General features: G+C 48.0%; 1 protein-coding gene across 2 annotated transcripts in view; it reads right to left on the reverse strand.

The window, feature by feature from the left end:
- The window catches only part of CALN1 (calneuron 1), a 126,014-nt gene that overhangs the window by 40,296 nt on the left and 66,845 nt on the right, over window positions 1–18,873 (reverse strand). For both annotated transcript variants that reach the window (XM_052688499.1, XM_052688500.1), the window contains 2 exons: window positions 18,299–18,442; window positions 7,084–7,196 (listed from right to left, as the gene is read on the reverse strand). In XM_052688499.1, the coding sequence (XP_052544459.1) occupies window positions 7,084–7,196; window positions 18,299–18,442 (257 nt within the window). The remainder of the gene's footprint in view (window positions 1–7,083; window positions 7,197–18,298; window positions 18,443–18,873) is intronic.

The following is an 18,873-nucleotide window of genomic DNA, read 5'->3' on the forward strand; positions in this document are numbered from 1 at the left end:
TGAATGCACATTCTCAAACCCAAACCAACACCTGCCAGGACAGCCATACATCTCATCCAGCAGGCAGGAAGCCTCTTCATACAAACTGCCTGCTTTAAATACATTTTGAATGAAAGCTGTAGTGTCTATAAGTAAGTTGGTTGAAGTTACGAAACACAGTTTGACAATTCAGCCTTGTTTTTCTCTTGTGATTGGTACCACGCTTTCAAAACTTGTCCATTTCCAGTGCCTCCAGTTTTGGCCTGGATGACCCCTTCATCCCGGCAACTGGAAGAACCTCATATTTTGTAATAGGGAAACAATATATATTGGCTAAAAAAAATCCCCTCCATAGAGACAGATGTACAATACTACGATTCTGCTCAACCACTATGACTCACTCTTGTCCTTTGGCAACTTCAGATGCTGCAGAGCAGTTAGAATAAGCCTAAGGACAGCACCTCCACCACAATCCACGGACATCTCAGTGTTCACATCCACACCAGCAGCTGTCACAGCATTTCTGTGCTTCATCCCCAAACTAAGAGCAAAGAGAATTCTCCTGTTGATGAATCCATCAGCTCCAAGTGTTCAGCTCTCATTTTGTGACAAGAAGCATTGAGTGCAACGTACTCAGTGAGAACGTCTTCTCCAATAAAAGAAGAGTTAATAAGGCACCCAGACCACTCTGCAACTGATAACAGCCTCAGCACTGACAGAGCTGGCTTCCTGCACACGAATCAAAAAAAGGCACTTGTGATCCCTGGCAGGGCTCATTTAGCTGTCCCCATTTCACACGTCTCCATTTGAGTCACTTTTCTAGACTCTGTACTCAACAGACTGGCACTTCTAAAGCGTGATCCTGAGGTCAATGCCTGAGAAAGACCCCTGAATGGTACCCAGAAGTGACTATTTCTCTCTGCTAACTCTAAAGAGAATCTGAACAGTGCAGATGACCCAGATTAGCTGAGATGAATTGCACACAATCCATACCAGCTAGGTGGCCGCAGTCACACTGCTCATTGCTGTGATGCAGCCATCTGCAGCCTTGCAAACGGAAATTTCATAACACTTTAAGGCTGGATATAAGAAAACTACCTATCAAATCTACAATTCAGGATCAGATATTACAGGACATATTTAATTTCACAGCCAGGATGCTGGAGCTAGCAGAGCACCGAGTTAATGGCTCCAGATAACCAGGACCCACTATTAGCTGTCAAGGGAGAGATGGCAGCCTAATGCTTGGGGAAGCTTGGTTTCCATACATGACTGAGCTGTTCTTGTGGAAGAGGCAATGCCAAACTCCAGACTGGGAAACTCCAGAAAGGGTCTTTAAGAAAGTTCAGAACTCCTATTCTGTGGAAATGATTCTTCTTTAAGATAATACAGGTTGGAAAAGACCACCAAAACCATCCAGTCCAATCATCCATCTGTCACCAATATCATCCATCATGTCACCAATGTTGCCCTACTATACCATGCCCCTTAGAACAACACCTAAATGTTTCTTGAACACCTCTACATATGGTAACTCAACTACCTCCCTGATGGTACATGCATGGTGCATAGACAGCACTGCCCCCCATCTACAATGGTTTGGCACCCAAACTTTCATCTGCAGAGTTTCCTCATTCAAATCCTAAAGAAATAACCAAGTCACTTGCATGGGCAGTAGGTCTGCACCAACCATCAAGCCCCAAATCTCTTTTTTTTTTTTTTTGTATCTGAGCCAGATGCAACTCAGACCAATGGCAAAACTTGCCTTGACAGAGCCAGAATCGGCCCTGAGCATCAGCTGGTACCCTGAACTGCAAGAGGGAGAGTTGTTGTTTTAACCCCTGCAGAGTGGTACTGGCTGGGCTCCTTTGAAGAAGTCAGCTTGAGATGATCCTTTGGAAGGCTGTAACAGCAGCAGCTGAAATCCTGAAATCCAGGGGTATTTGCAGCAAGGCAGCTCACACCAGCAGACAATAATGGTGCAAGACATAAAATCCTCCTGTGGTTTGGCAGTATCCCAAAACTGCACAGAGAGGGTTTGCCCATCGTCATATTAACCTCTGTGTGGGGAGAAGTGGAGGAAGTTCACGCACAGGGAAAAACTGCATTAGGTGTTCATAACAACTGCTGGACTTCAGGTGAAAAAAACCTTCTCCACACAAAGCCATCTTCGCAGAGAGCCACGCTCCAGCCAGAGGCACACTCTGCTCACTCTGACACAGACTTGTTCCTTGCCTTCCCTCCCACACCACTGCCTGCCAAGCATCTCCATACCCTGCCCTGTGCCATCGAGGTTCCCACACATTTTCTCCTTCATTTCACTCTATTAAAGCCCTAATTGATTGACCAGATCATGAGAGCCCAGATCTCTCCCCCGGGATGCTGTTACATTTGCAGTGACAACTGAAAACAGATTACGGGTGGGCAGTTCCCAGCAAGTCATTAAGCATCAGCAGCCGTGCTGGGAGGACAAGACCTCTTTGTCCCATCCCATCACGTCCCCCTGCTCTGCCATGTTTGCAGCCAGCTCCCTGCACTCCCTCCCTAGCCAATGCTGGATGCAATCCTGCACTGCTGCACGTGGCCCTTGTTTTATGTTTGCTGCATTCAGGGAATAAAATGCTCAAGATGGAGCAAGTGCTGTGCTGTCTCTGGGCTATTCCTGGCTAGTCCTCATTCCTCATATGGGGAGGGAGGGGTGCAGCTTTGGGAGGCTTCATTCACCCACCAAAGTTCATGGAAAACTGGAGAAAAGGTTTTCCCAAGCCCAGAAATCATCAGGACCTGTCCCCTCCCCCACCTCCTCCAGCCCCCTAAAACTGCAAGACAGTGCTGCAGTGGAAAACCAAGGAGATCTCCAAGCAGTATCTCCCAGCCAGAACCATCATGTTGGTATTCTGGTCATCCTGCTCCTGAGAAGCAGACTTATTTATCCCAAAACAAGCAGCCTCCTTCTGAGAGCCAGTAAATTATGCAGGGCGATATCAAAGGCGACGAGCGGATGATACAGTGCCGGCCCCGAGCACAAGACAAAGCTTCTGGATATCCTTGCTGGGGCGATGTGTCAGCGCCAGCTGAAATGATGTTCCCTGTAGCTTCCACGTGCATAGGGAGACAGAAACAAATCGCAGGCAGCAGTTTGCTTCTTAAATGATCCCCGTGCAAAGTATTGACTTCCTAAAACAACCTCATCAGCGCTGCGGGGGACAGAGTTTGTTCTGCAACCAATGCAAATGGAGCCCGGTTCTTTAACCATTCAGATTTGTTCTGCCTTCAAAGTGCATTACAGACAAGTCACAGAGCTTTATTTTAATTAAAAGTCTAAAATTCAAGATTATTATTACTCCTGTTCCTGTTTCTTACCCCCCAAGACTGTATATCCACTACACTATGTACTCTGCAAACTATTTCACACCTCCTGGAGGTCATGGAATCACAGGATCATGAAGGTAGGAGATCTCAATGACCACCAAGTCCAACCCCAACACGTCCCACCATGGCCACAGCCATGCCCCTCAGTGCCACATCCCCATGGTTGTGGAACACCTGCAGGGATGGTGACCCCACCACTCCCTGGGCAGCTGTGCCACTGCAGCACCACTCCTTCTGAGAAAACTTTTTTTCCTAATATCTAATCTGACCAAGGACCTCAAAGACATTTGGCAGGTTTTTGCACTTACAAAAAAATCTAGGCAAAAACTGTAAATGAATATGAATGCTCACTTCCTGCTCTTTTTATCCCTCTCGCTTTCTGAGAATGGCAGGACACGGTGGACAGATTTGGATTTTGTTTGCCCAAAAAGGAGCTAATATTTACCAGCAGCAATGTTTGCACTTTCCGTAACGCTCTTGATCTAAAGTGCTTTGCAGACCTGAATGGCCATGCACTGGAAACCCATCTGTATAAAATACAGCCCTAGGAGCACCCAGCTGGAACTGCTCTCATATACTCCCAGAGCTCTGGGAAAACAAATTCTCATGCCCCAAAATTAATCAAGTAGTGTCTCAGTGAGCATGCAGCAGCAACCACATCACTGCATATCACTGCCTATGCATCAGCAACAACCAGCTTCAAGGCACCAAGTGTAAAGTCCACCAGGAGCAGCTCAGAGAGGGTGGCAAGGCGAGGGATGCTTGACCAATGCAGAGGGAACAAGATAGAGAGGAAAGGGGACAGACACTCTGCAAGGTACCAAGATACCATCAGCCTTCTCTGTCCAAGGGCACATTGCTGCCTCACAGACACCTTGGTGCTCAGCAGGAGGCCAGGTCTTTCTCTACCCTTTTAAGAAAAGGTGCTTCCAGTGGCAGCTAAAGATGTCAGTGTATGGGTACCTCTTAGTTCTCTTCACCGTCAGCACAAGGATAAGAAAACCATTTTGAAACAGAGTACCTGGGGATGCTCTATGCAGAATGGTGCTTTGTGCATGCTTCATCTCACTCAGGAAAGGCAGACTTCGTGTGATAAGAGAAAGTCAATGTTTCCTCAGCTCTCCTGATATCATGGGTCTATATTGACTTGGCCTGAAACAGTGTTTGCAGGGATGATTACCCCCTCCCTCCCTGTAAACAGCTGCCAGCCAGGCTGAGGGACCCAGAGAGCCATTCTAACTGGAGCAGAACTGATCGCTGCTACCTGAGAAAGCAGGAGTTATCCACCTCTAACACACTGACATGACTCAATTCAGAGTCCCCATGGGAAATCACAGAGGGAGAATACATCTGAGAGACCCTCCATGTCCCTAAGACAGGCCTCAGCCCATCCCTGTTTCTCCTTGGCTGCCCATTGCTCTTTGGGCAATGCTTGCACTGGGATGGACACACCATTCCTTTATTATTTCAAGCCTCTTCCATGCACGCTCTCCTCCTCCTTCCCATTCTTCCACCACTTCCACCTGCTCCCTGCCTCTTGCAGCCCTGCTGCTGTTGTTGTGAGATCTGTCCCCACTGCAGCCTCTGCCATCAGGGCCCACCTTCCTGCGTCCCTCCACCTCACACCATCAGGCCCTCCAACTCGTCTCTCTCTCCTGCTGCTGGTTGCTATTCAACTCTGTCGTTGCATGGCTTAAAGTGTCATTAAGGCACACTTGGAATAGAGTCTGCACAAAAGTGTCACTGCACAGGAAACCCCAAGAGGCAAAATTGTGACAGCTGGAGCAGAGCTGCTTGGAGGGAGGATGCCAACACAGATTTTATCCTCCCAAGATTGCTATACGAGCCTCTTCTGGATGCATTTTGCTGCCCGTGGCTCTAGGGTGAGGTTTTAGGGCACAACACCTGTCCCCAAGGTGAGGCTGTCTCTTGTTGTCCCAGTCTTGATGCCACTGTCACTCAGGGCCCCTCCTCAAAACCTCCTCTTCAGAGCTGACTGCAGGCTTGAAGTGCTGTGGCATCAATGTGAAGTCAACCCTTTTCCAAGCTGTTTCTTTCCCAGGAAATGTGAAAAACACACATGGAGGTGACATAGGGCAAAACAGTCATGCCTTGGCTTTGGAAAGGCTTCAGATCAGATGTAAGCCCACTGGAGGAGATGCAACGTGTCAACTCTTTGCTTATAGATATAGTGAGAGCCCAGCAGATGGCATGGGTAAAGCCAGGCAGGAAGAGTTAAAGGGAATCTGTTCCTTGAATGTTATTCCCTACATGCTTTTTTCATTGTTTTTTTTTTTTTTTTTTTTTTTTGGGGGGGGGGGGGGGGGGGAGGGGAATAAGCAGGAAAAAATACTGTGTTCTCCATGCATCCTCCTATCCCAAGAGAAGCAAAAGTGAGACAAAGGCTTCCCTTCAAGGATTCCAAAACCCAGGAGTGTGTTATGGAAAGAGATGTGCGTATTTTTTCCCTTACACATAAAAGACCACAAACACCTTTCTGGAAGTCTCGGGGCACTCCTGCAATTAAAGCTTCGGTGCCTGCAGGCAATGCCCAGAGCAGTTCCCACACCGTGGGGCTGGATTTCTGGGGTACCCACTCTTCATGGAGCTCTATGCAAAGCCAACACAAACATTTCCACGGGCTGACTGACTGTGGAATGGCACGGTTATCCCAGAAGCTATGAACAGAGCTCATGACCTCTCTGCTTCCCCATCAAATACCTCACTCATGAGAACAACTTCCTTGAGGGGTGTCTGTGCTTACTGGCAGCTCCAGGGAGGCCAGGCTCACTGTGGGGTCTCGAAGGCACCGTTGGTTTGGTGGGATGGGTTGGTGCTTCCTTCTCTCCCTGTTGTTCACACAGTGGGATGAGGCTCACAAGATGCAACAGAGGCAATAAAACAACCATGACTGCTCCACTGTAGCGTGAGCATAGTCCTCACATCCCCCCAGATATATCACAAACCTCTGCAGCTTCACCAACACCAAAATCTTGCTTTGACGACCAAATACTGGAATCCAGGCCCAAATTTCCAGGGTTGTTTACATCACACACCATGAGACCAGGAACAAGTTTTAAAGGAGTTTAAAAGACTTTTACAAAACTCCACCCGTCCAGCTTGGACAGTGCCAGAGGGCAGCAACAGACGGCAGGAATGCTCATATCCAGGTTTGACTCTTCTGACTCACATAACTTGGTAGCAGTCCAAGTTTATTAGCAAGCAAAGGTTGTTGGGTGACCAATGAAATGAGCAGCAATCTCAGAGGAAACCACACATTCAATCCACTGGCAAGAAACACACAGCACTGTGGCTTGGGAGACTTTCAACACTCCCCATAACAGCCTGAGCTGCCCTTGCTTTTCCAGAAAGTTCTAATTCTGCTTAAAATCGCAATGCACAACAGATGCACAGCAGCTCCTGCAGCCAAACCCACCTCTCTTCTGACACTTGAAACCATCAAACCAACCCAGCAGCACATGTAAACCTTGCACTGGCACAAAACAGACTCATCAGCCCTGGACCTGAATCCTCAATCTTGGACCTGAATTCACCATAGAAACACTGACTGGATGCAACAGAGGATGGTGATGTACAGCACGCAGTGAGGGGGACCCAAGTAACGTTTACTTAAGTATTCACTTTAGGGAAACATCCCGTGCTCCCCAACAAATCACTTCTGCAAGCTACTGATAGTTGGATAAAGTTGCACTGTAAAAAGTCACCACTTACCTGCCAGAATATGCTGTCTATTGTGTTTCCCAGAAAGCCATCTCTGCCTTCCGACGATACCAGCTTAGGTCCCAGAATAGTCATAAATTCATCAAAATCAACCTGGCCATCCCCTGGAACGAAAGAAAATGATCAGTATTTTCACCCAAGTACCACTTAGTACCAAAGTCCAACAGACTGCCCTGGCTCTGTACCACATCATGAACCCAAATGCATATGATGGCTACATCCATTTTATGGTGTGTGCAGACCCAAATTTGCTCTTATCCCAGTGAATGTTTCATACTGCAGCACACTCACACCTGAAAACGGGAGCAGGTGATGCACAAATAGAGATGAACAGACCATTCTCCAGCCTGGTGAGTTTACAAGCAAGTCACATCTCCAAACCCCACCATTTCTGCCATTAGCGCTACCAGGGCTCTTCCTCTAAAAAGCCGCTAAAGAGCCAGGTCTCTGTAAAGCTTTTACAAGGCCAACCCCATCCTCCAGAGGAAGGGAGTGCACGCAGAGGGAAGAGCCAGACTATTACAAATCCACCAGGCATTTCATTTCAGCTTTCCATCAGCATCCGTCTCTTAAAAGCCCTGTGTGCTCAGCAGGCAGAGCAGGCAGAGGAGACACAGCTTCAGTGCCATTAGTGGGGAGAGGAGACTGCTCCTGCCATTAATGAACTGAGCCTATGCTGTCCCGAGCCCCAGCAGTACATTGTATGTTTTGTAAATGAGGCATGTGGCTGTCTGAAGTACAGCCAAGCTATATCAAATATAGCTTTTCCCTTGTAGAACTTCTGTGTTGCTTAATGAAAATGGCAAAAAAAAAAAAAAAAAAAAAGAGAAATTTGTGCCTGTTGAACTAGTAGGGTAGTTCAATACCCATATACCTCTTGTTCCTCCATCTCTCCCTAGACGTATCCTTCCATGTACTATTAGACCAGTTGATCACAGAATCATAGAATGGCCTGGGTTGAAAAGGAGCACAGTGCTCATCAGTTCCAACCCCCTGCTGTGTGCAGGTCGCCAACCAGCAGCCCAGGCTGCCCAGAACCACATCCAGCCTGGCCTTGAATGCCTGCAGGGATGGGGCATCCACAGCCTCCTTGGGCAACCCGTTCCAGTGAGACAGATATGGATGGATAAAGATATGGGCGGATTTATTAGCTCACCTTCAAGACTGCAAGCAGAACCACCAACCATCGGACTCAGGATTGTTTTTTGTTTTTTTAACTTAAATTCATCTGGAACTGACTGGATGCACCTCTCCATGCAGTTACCGCTCCAAATTACCAGGTGTGAAATGTGTCCAAAACCATCAGACCAAAGCAGATCAATGCGAGGGCTACTATTAAAATGTCACTATTGACTGCAGCACCTGCAGCAGCCCCCTGCAACAGCTTCACTGCGTGCTGCTCGCTATCTGTCCCTTTTATTATATTTCATATGCTTGATCTGAGCAGACGCACCGCTGATTGAAATCTCTGCGTGTCCTTATCTCCGCAGAAACACAACGTGAAAATAAGCAGAGTCAAAGCACTCCTTTGCCAGAACAGGGATATCTGCTCACTGAAAGGCTCTGTCCGTAATTTCGTGGAGACAAGAGTGAAAATCCAGCAACAGGGGCTATAGAGAAAAAAAAACCCAGCGGGGATTCAGAATAGCTTTGATCTTCTGACACTCAAGAAGAGCCCATCCAACTGCTGGAGGTGCTCAGAGCTCTGCAGGGATGAGCATTGCACGACAGAGCCCATTTCTGGGGCAGGTTAGTAAGCAGAAAAGGGAAGAGGTTGGGACCCCATCACTAGGAAAGCTGTTCTTTAAAACATTGATGGGTTCTGAGAAGCTGCGCTCCTTCTGCTTTCCCATGGGAGACATCATTTTATGACATCAAGTCGGACTGCATCAGTCACAGCGCGGTAGATCATTTTGGGGAAGGTAATGCAAGGTGACAGTGGGTTTGGGGCCATTTGCATTGCAGCACATCACTTCAAGGCAAAGGCAGTAAGAAAAACATACGCTATGATGCAAATCGGGTCGAAGAAATTAGCCAGATTAGCAAGAAAACAATTTGCATTTTGAAGAGATCCCATTACCTGCCTGTGCATATGTCAGTTCTGTCCATACCTGACCCTGAGATACTGAGCGATTCAGTAGGAGTTTTCTACAACGCCACTTCGTGCACACAGGAGAGGGAGGACTCGGCCCTACATGCGACTCAGAGGAAGCAGGTCCTGGGCTCTGGGCAAACCCTTGCTCATGACTTCCCTGTGCCTTTGCCAGGGATCATAACTAACTTCATGGGGTTTAATTAGCAGCTTAATTATAGCACTTCCCATAACCTCAGAAGAAAGATGCCATCGCAAATACATTATTCCCTTACTGACTGCTTTTTCAATTAAAACTGCTAACTAGCAAGGAAGCAAGACTCCATAACATTCTCCCTGGTAGAGATATCCCCTTAGCATTAATTTTAAGCTGCAGAAAGCAAACTTCCCACCACCAGCTTCTCAAGAGACCTCAGCACCAGAATACCAAGAAAGAGAACTCACAATTTTGGATGAAAATTCCTTCCACAATATTCGACAGTCAGAAGAAAACATTGTAAAAAACAGCATATAAGCTCCGAATCTGCACGGCTGAAAGGTGAGAAGGCACGGGTTGCTCTCCATAACCACATAATACCCTATACCCAAACTCCTATAGGAGCCGTAGGCATTCAGGATGCCCACCACCTCCTGGGTGCACACAGCCTGAGATTTGCCATGGTGTACACGCAATAGATGCTCTCCTCCCCCTCAAGTCGCAGTCACACAGTGCACTACGAGCTGATGTGCGATGCACACACGGAGCATCTGTTCCAGGGTCTGCATTGGAGGCAAATCAAACCCCGCGCACACCCCATGTTTGGCTTTCCTGTGCCTACAGATGCGGTTTATATTCGGAGTGAGCGATGTGCAGCTTCTTCAGAAATGAACTTTGGGTTGATTTCAAGGGCTGCAAGGAGGAAAATGCCAGGCCAGAGATGTTCTCATATTCCCTGGTTCCTTCCCATAGCCCAGCCTGTAAGTCTCGAATGCTGCTACTGTGACAATGCTGCAGTCCTGATCCCTCTCTGTGCAGGCCCCCAAGCTGCCTCCCTCCTGATGTCACTACATGGGTGACCTTGGCACAACACCAGAGCTCAGCTTCACCTTGCTTTTTAAACCACCTAAACCGTTTCCTTATTTACATACAGCTATGCCTTAATGTTCCTCTTTCTGCCTCGTGCTTCCACTTAATCCTGGCATTAATGCTGCCGTGCAAGAAGGGGGTTAGCAATCATGTGCCTGAACCTTGCATGACTAAAAATATGATTCAGAACATTGCTGGTCACATCGTCAGAGATGAATTAGATCTGCTTATCATTACCAGCCCATTTGCATCGGCTGGGCACTAAGTGCTTCCAGATACCCACAAAGGTTGGCTCACTGTGAAGCAACGTCACCATTCCAGCAAAAAAAAAAAAAAAAAGCAGGCAGATGTGATAATGGAAAAGAGTAGCAACTAGATGCACTCCCATCAGTCCTGAAGCAATCATGCAAGCCTGGCTAATTACTCCGTGAGAGGCCTGAAGGTACCCAGAAATCTCTTTTGGTCCTCTAGAACCCCTCTGACCACCCATGACCACGCACGAAAGCACGGTGACCCAGACCTGCTGCCTGCTCAGCACCTGCACCAAAGCTGCAGTGCTAAGTGTTGGCTCACTGGATGCAGAAAGGCCCTGGGGTAAGTTCAGATGGAAACATCCTGACACCCAGGGGAACCTTGAGGTCCAGCGCCTACCAAGGACAACCATGGAGCAGCAGTTGAGAGCAGCATAGGACTGGGAAATTCAGCTCTCTCCCAGCCATGGTCCAAGGGAAGGGGATGTGCACTCAGTGCCCCAAGGAAGGGGTGTCTGAATCTCTGAAAAATGGGCTCTGCACCTTCAACCCCAACCCACATTGGTATTGGTGTGGTGCCATCAGATCTCCAGGCCAAGGAGAACTCAAGTCACCACCATTCGCTGAGCTTCACTGCTCGCCTGCAAACGGCCCTGCCAGAACTCTGCTAACTTGAAGGTCTAATTAAATGCTGAGCAGAGCAGGAGCACGAACCCCTGTGCCCTGCATCCCACGGGAGAGCCCTGACCCTCTGACTTCAGCCACTGCTCTGTCTGAAGGTCCCCGGCTGGAGTGGCTCCCTTGGAGGGAGCAATGAAATATTTATCGGGCTGGGAGAACGGCAGCACGAGAGGTTAAAGAAAAAGAGAGAAGAAAAAATGTCCATATGGACTGCACTGCCTGAACACAAAGGCAGAAAAGAAACTCACACTGCTTTCAGAGCATCCTTCTTTAAAGACCTTTTACTTGAATGCTTCCTAAAGAAACCATCACCCCAGCCAGGCTCAGGATAACCAGGTTCTTCCTCTTCCTGCAAAGTATCCTGCCATGGCACCGGAGTGATGCATGCATTTAAATGGAGATGAGGATGTGCTGAGCGTAGACTGATAAGTATTCACACTTTTTTTTTCTTGCATTTGACCTCCAGAGCGCAGCTAGGTGATATATTTAAAGTTAATGAGCTAGTCACTTGCAGCTCAGGTCCCGGGCGTGCACAACACTCCTATTTATTTTTGTTCTCGTAACAGCTAGCTGCAGTGACTCCATCCCACTCTGTGTCATTACATGCACCCATAGGATAACCTGGGCAATAACACAGGCAGGTGCTGGCTGCTGCAGAGGTGTGCACAGAGCAGCTCCGGCCACAGATGAATATTTTGCTTTCTGAGATGTTCAGAACAGAGAACAGCCTGACACCAACGCAACCCAAAGACTGCCATTACAGCCTCAATCCACAACTTAACTACAGCTGGAGAAAGTCCTTCACTTATGACTTTGGAAGCAGTTTTAAGAACAGACGTCCATGAGCCTGGCTGAGAAGAAGGGATAAAGGGATAAAGGCACACTCTGGTGACTGCTCTGCAGTGGGGAAACTGAGGCACTAAGCATCACCTGCCCAATCCATTGCCAGGAGGGAGGCTCTGGCTAAGCTAGGTGGGTGACCTTCCTCATCTGACCATCCACGGGATATGCCAGCACTCCCCAGGATGGAAAAGGGTGACATCTCCTATTTCCTGTCTGCATTCCACCAGGGAGGGTTGTAGAGGCTCTCTAATATCCTCTAGCAAAGTACACACATATAAAACAGCAGAAAAACACACTTTCCAATTCCTCCTGTGCCTTGGTGGCAGCAGGGGCACTCTTACTGCTCACCAGCTCTGCCCCGCATTGTGACAGCTTTATTGAGGAGTTTTGGAAGAAATACTTTGCCAGAGCTGAAGAAACACCTCCACTAGAGCCCACTCTGTTGCATAAGGGTGCCTCAAGGCTCTGGATGGGGTCCTGGGCTGCCTGATCTGGTGGGGGGCAACCAGCCCACAGCAGGACGCGACGTCCCTTCCACCTCAAACCGTTCTTTGGTTCTATGATATTAACTGTCTGCATTTTTCCAAGGACAGACCATCCTGGAGAGACAAATGACTCAGGGGGACGGACACGTATTGTGTCCCCTGCCCCACTGCAAGCACAAACAGGCTGCTTGGTGCCTAAAAATCCAAACAGAACTAGTGACTTCAGCTACAAAAAATAAAAACATCCATCAGGCCCCAGGTGAATAACAAGTCAGCATCGTGTGGTCCTGGGAAGCCCCAGGGTGACCCAGTGGCTGCAGAACTGCCAATGCTAGAGTCATAAGGATCAAGAGGAGCAAAATGACAGCTGCAGCAGGCTTTGTCACTAGGTGAGCTCTGTGTGCATCACAGCACCCATCAGACAGCTCTGCATAGCACTGAGACTCGTCAGATCGGAGAATGCTGTGCTCCCTGCTGCACACACACGCGCTGTGCCAAAGGCACAACTTGCTATTGCTTATGAACCCGTCCTCGGTGCTGAGCTGCAAATCTGACCAGCTTCATCAGCAACAATAACTTCTCTCTGCTCTTTGCAGTGAGAATACTTAATGTGATAAACTCCATTTACAAATCAGAGAGGACATGGAGCTAGTGGCCACTATAAATACCGCCAGGTCTCATCACATCCATCTCACCCAGCAAGGCCCCCAGCTCAGCAGCTCACTGCAAAGGATAAGTCCATGGACTGCTTCTCACATAGCAAAATCAGAGGCTTCTGAGCACAAAGGCAAGCCCAGAGTCTTCAAAGTCTGACCATTCTATCTCTGTGAAGTCTGCAGTGTCATAGTGAAATGGTTCAACACAGTGAATGAGCCATGGCACGAAAACTGTGAAAAAAGGCAAAGAAAGTTAAAAAATATGTCATTTTTGCAGCGTCAGTTTGTACCACGCAGGGAAGTACAAACCAGTCTGAGCAAGCAAACATTTGTCAGTGAGCAAATCTGCTCCCCTTACAACCCCAACCCAACAGCAGCACAACGGCAAGGAGAGCTTTTAGGGAGACTCCTGGTACCCCAACACCATCCCTGGAGGCCACCAAGAGTCACCACAGATAGCTCCACAAAGAGTCCTCCCAACTGGTGAGAGAACACTCCAAATTTTAATTTGGGATTTACATTCATTTCAATTGCTGAAGAGGAAGCTGCAGGAGATGCTGGATTTCTGCTGTTCCCACTGACGTATCACATAATGTGACAAAAAGGTAGCAGGTAGCTGGCTTGTACACTGGTGGAGCTGGCTTGTCTTCTGCTTGATCAAAGTATTTCCTATTTGTACTATAACAAACAATTTGACACACTGGATAGTTTTTTTTGTTAGCCTGAAGTTATTTTCCCAGGGTACTGAAAACCAGCTGCTTCTCTAATTAGTACACTGAGTGCTTATTTTATTCCGTGGATGAAAGTGTCTGATGTTGTAACGAAACAGTTTGACACTTAAGTCACACATTCATCTATTTTATTGCTGAAGTCTGCTTGAAGAGTAGGAATCCTGAATAAGGCAACACATTTAATGTGCCATTTCTCTGCATTTTTATTAGCATTACTGCCAATAGGACGAATCTGGAAAAAAAAAAATTATTTTGCCAGCAAATAAATACTTAAAATATTCTGCTTTCCACCAACTGACAGAACGTTTCAGGTCATTCTCCAGATTGCAGACAGAAACGTATGCACCTCTCAGAGTCTGCAGAGTTTATATCCACCCAGTACCTCATTACGTCTAAGGATGAAGAAAATCAAGGGTATAAACTAAGGTAAAACCTGGCCTCTATTTCCAGGCATAAAATAAAACACAATGTCCACACAAGGCACAACCACTGGAGATGCCCACCTATCCTGAGCAGCCTTCTGCTGGCAAACATTCACACACCAGCTCTAAAATAAGATGTAACAAAAGCTCTGGTCTGATGTGAATCATGTTTGGAGCAATAGAAACACTGTTCTTCCCTTCCTTCCCCAAGAGAGGAGAGCTGCTTCAAATAACCCTTTGCCTCCTGTTCGATTTTGGTACTTTTATCTCTTCCATCACAGCAATGCTACAGCACCTTCCAGCAGTTCATGAAAGGGGATTTCTGATGATTTATAAACTTTCTCTAGAGACCTTGAAATATTCCAAGTGTATTCTCATTTTTCACTCTAATCCAGTTTTTGTTCCAGCTGAACTATTTCTCCCAATGGCAGCTGTGACTCCCCCCTCCCCCATCTGGCTGGAGCACCTCTCTCAGAACAGCAAGGGAGGAGGAACACAAGACAGAGAAGGCACTTTCTGGAAACACACTGGATACCACAGCAGCAGAATACCCAGTGCATTTCCAAAAAGTGACCTTGCTTCATGGCTTCAAAGCCCAACGGATGAGTAACCCAAGCATAACCCAAGTGTTCCATTGGCTTTGTGGCACAGGACAGACATACAGACAGACAGAACCTTGTGGTTCCCATGGGCAGGAATCCCCTCCGCTCTTCCTGTAGGACATTCAGAAGCTGCTAAGCATCTTTGGCATCACCCAGTGACAATCCCCATGGGCAAACCCACTTGTTACTCTCATTTCCAGCTGGGACACAGCTCAACACAACCAAAGCATCACCACATCTGTGTTTCGTGAAACCTGCAATACTTGAAAAGAAATTATCCCTTTGGGAGTTTGTTGGGACTCTGAAAATGTTGCTGGGAAGCAGAGGATGCTTCCACCTCTCCCCTATGCAATCGAAGCTGAGAAGGAAGAGGAGGAGCAGAAGAACAAAGAAAAGAAAGGTTTCTTTTCCACCTGGAGAAAGCAGTGAGATAGCACAGACATAACCAACCATAATAAAGCAGAACAATTAAAAAAAAAAGTCTTCAAGTGGTACCAAAGCAAATAATTTGTTACACAAAGACAGCGGACAGGTGATCAGATACCCAACGCACGTCCCACTTTCTAACCAACTTAATGTGTTATGCAACACAGCTCCATTTCTGCTCTGGAGCTTCACCAACAGCCCCAGACAGCACGGTCCATGGGCAGCTCTGGAGCTGAGCCTTGTGCTAATTACCGAGCTGGGTGAGATCCCTTCTGGCAGAAGGTGACATACAGGTGTGAAATGCTCCTGTTCTATTCGCTGTGCACACTCATAAAAGCACTTCAACCCACTGCAAGGTGCTTTGTCCACCCAGCTCCCATCACTCTGCCACCCCACATCCCTACCCAGACAGGCTGAGCTTCCTCCTTCCTGCAGAGCATGGGGTGTGCAAGGAAACCCAGACTAAGAACAGCTCTAATTGCTCAATATTAAAATACCACCAGTTAAAAAATCCCCGGCAGACGCCCTGCCATCCTGCAAAGCACAAGTGATCCCAAGGTAATACCTGATGAAAACCACATGCTTGCAGCGAGGTCTGGTCAGACCGGTTCTCATGAAATACAAAGTGCTGCCAATTGTATTACCTCATTATTAGCAGACACTGGCAGCAGCCCTGCGTGGAGATGGGCCGTCTGGCTGCACGACCTGCCGGCACCTCGTAACTTATGTGGGGTGTGCAGGAGGATGGCTGCCCCTCTCCTGGTTCTACTGCCCATGGGACTCTGTGAAGGAGAGGAAAAGCTCTGCAGCCCTCAAGTGGAGCGTGTGGGGTCAGGCTGTTCTTGGGAGTGTGGGGTATGTGTGACACCCCAGGGCTCGCTGTGTTCAAGCCTTGCTACTGAATGATGCTCACATGCAATGTGCAAGGAAGGAGGGAGCTGCTGCTGGTTCTCACTGTGAAATCACAGCAAAAAATCCAGACGAGTCAAGATAAAAATCCAAGACAACCCACCAGAGAGAAAGCAGTCATAAGCCACGTAATTCAAGCTGAACAGTATTAATTCAACTTGCAGGCAAGGTAAATCTGTCACATAACATTCCCCTATTCGCTCAGTACCTAAGGAATTTCCCATTCCCCGATGCTGTCTTAATGTCTGGCCCTCTCAGCCTCTCCATCTCACAGATTTGTGTCCTGGTCCATAAGCTCCTACTCCAAGCACTGCAGCAGCAGGTAAATGCAACGCAGACCCAGAGCAGTACCCATCATCCTCATGCTGCATCCTTAGAGGAGAGAGATAGGATCAACCCCACCTTGGCAGAAAGCATGCTGAGCTTTCTGAAAGCCCTCGGACAGGAATTCAACACCTCCCATCTGCAGCCCATTACTCTGCACTGTAACTCCACCTCTCGGTTTCAGGTCCCAGAGTGCAACAGGAAGGGAGCCAAAGTCTCAAGTCAGTGAGATCAAGACTTCAGGAATAACTGGAGATGAATCAAGACAGAGAGCCAAGTGCACAGCACTCTTTTTCCAAAAAAGCACAGAGTTGCAGTAAAAGACCCCATGAACCGGCGCCGCGCTGAGTCTGGCCTCTGTGAAGTCTAAAGAGAAGTCACCTGGTCTGCTAGGAAAGGCCACAGCGTAACAAGGTGCAAACAACAACATCTGAGGAAAATGCTTTAAAAAGTGATGGATATATATATATATATATTTTGTCCCTTTTCTTTCAGGAAAGAGATTGCCTCAAATACCAACCATCCCCATCCGCTGGGGTGTGCGTGCATCTCCCTGCAGGAGAGCCTCTGAACACCCTCAAGGAGGTTATCACCACTCCCTGCCTGATGAATGCAGTGGTACCCTGTATCCCCCAGGGGCACCTGCTCTTCTATGTCCCCAGGGATGTCACACCTGTCACCACCTCCCAGGGGCTCTGTTCTCATTCTCACAGTCCCCTGAGGATGTTAGTGTCACATCAACACACCCAGCACTCCCCTTTAGACCAGGTCTGCATCTGGTTCATCTCCCTTTGCTCCATGCTTTCGCCCTGCCGTATCACAGAGGAAGAAGGCTGGATCTGCATCCCAGCTCCCTGCACTAGGACAGCATCCTTCCTGCTCTGGCCAAGGACATTTTAAAGGCAGTCCTCTTGTTGTTCTCTGCTCTGATTGCAGCTTTGCGGCAGTTAACAAGTCCCCCCTGGCTCTGGCATCCTGATGCTGCATTTCTTTGTTCCTGTTAATGGTGGGTTCTGTTTCTTTTATTACCTCTTGGTAATCGTTTGAGGAGCTCTCACAGCAGGATGTTACTCAAAATCATTCCACCCTTCTAAATTTCTCCATCAAAACCCAGCAACATTTCATTACGGCACAGCACTGCTCCTATCCGCAGCATCTTTCACTCGCGAGAAGCAGTGAGCATCCCAGGACCATGCTGCTCACCAGGTGCCCAAGTTACATCCCAGTAAGCATCACTGTACCAGAAACAAGCAGAGAAAAGACTGCAATAGCTTCAACAGAAATACCAGTTGACACTTTGCACAGAAAGGTTTCCAGAGTTGGTTTGTCTTTGTCTAGCTGTATCAGTTGGTCAACAAGAGGATGCACCATCTCCCTTGCATGGGTTGCACCAGGGGAGCTTCAGGTTGGATATTAGGAACTATTTGTCTTCAGAAAGAGTGGTGATGCAGTGGCACAGCTGTCCAAGGAGGTGATGGGGTCACCATCCCTGGAGGTGTGGAGATGTGGTACTGAGGGATGTGGCAGTGGGCATGGTGGAATGGGCTGGGGTTGGACTAGATGATCTTGGAAGTCTTTATTGATTCTATGATTCAGCAATCTCACAGCATCTCTCCAAGACCTTCGTGATGACCATGAACACCCTGAGCCCCAAACACAAGCTGCAGTGCTCAGGGAGAGCTCCCCACACTGTAACAGACCCAGCAGTCAGGACTCACCATCCATGTCCAGGCGTTGCATGATGATTGCCAGCTCCACCTCACTGGGCATGTACCCCAACGAGCGCATGGCCATGCCCAGCTCCTGCTTGGAGATAAAGCCATTCCCATCCCTGTCCAGCACCCGGAAAGCTTCACGGATTTCTGCAAGGGAGAGGAAGGAAAAAAAGAGTTATTACGGTGGCGGACATCTTCGTCAATGTATCTGTGCATACGGGATGAAGAAGCAGCATATATTGCCTTTCCTAATGTGAACGTGGCATATTTGATAATTTCAAGTCAATGTAATGACATGAAATGTAATGATATGCTCATCGAAGCATATACTCACACCTCTGTATGCAGACAGATATGTACAACTGCATGAACAACTCACATTATTTTCTGTGCTAAGCATCACTGCAAAATTCAGTATTCATTACAGATGGATCTCCCTCCCTTCTGCAGCATCTGCCTGGAAAGCCATCCTACTCCACTGGAAAGCACTGTTCTGCCCTGGGGCTCCTCCAGCAGCCCTGCCCCATGCCTCTCAGCATGTCTGCAAGACACCATTACTCCAAGTCGTACCAGGATCT

This window comes from Tympanuchus pallidicinctus, unplaced genomic scaffold (genome assembly GCF_026119805.1).
Source record: "Tympanuchus pallidicinctus isolate F22 unplaced genomic scaffold, pur_lepc_1.0 scaffold24, whole genome shotgun sequence".
Classification (NCBI taxonomy): domain Eukaryota; kingdom Metazoa; phylum Chordata; class Aves; order Galliformes; family Phasianidae; genus Tympanuchus; species Tympanuchus pallidicinctus.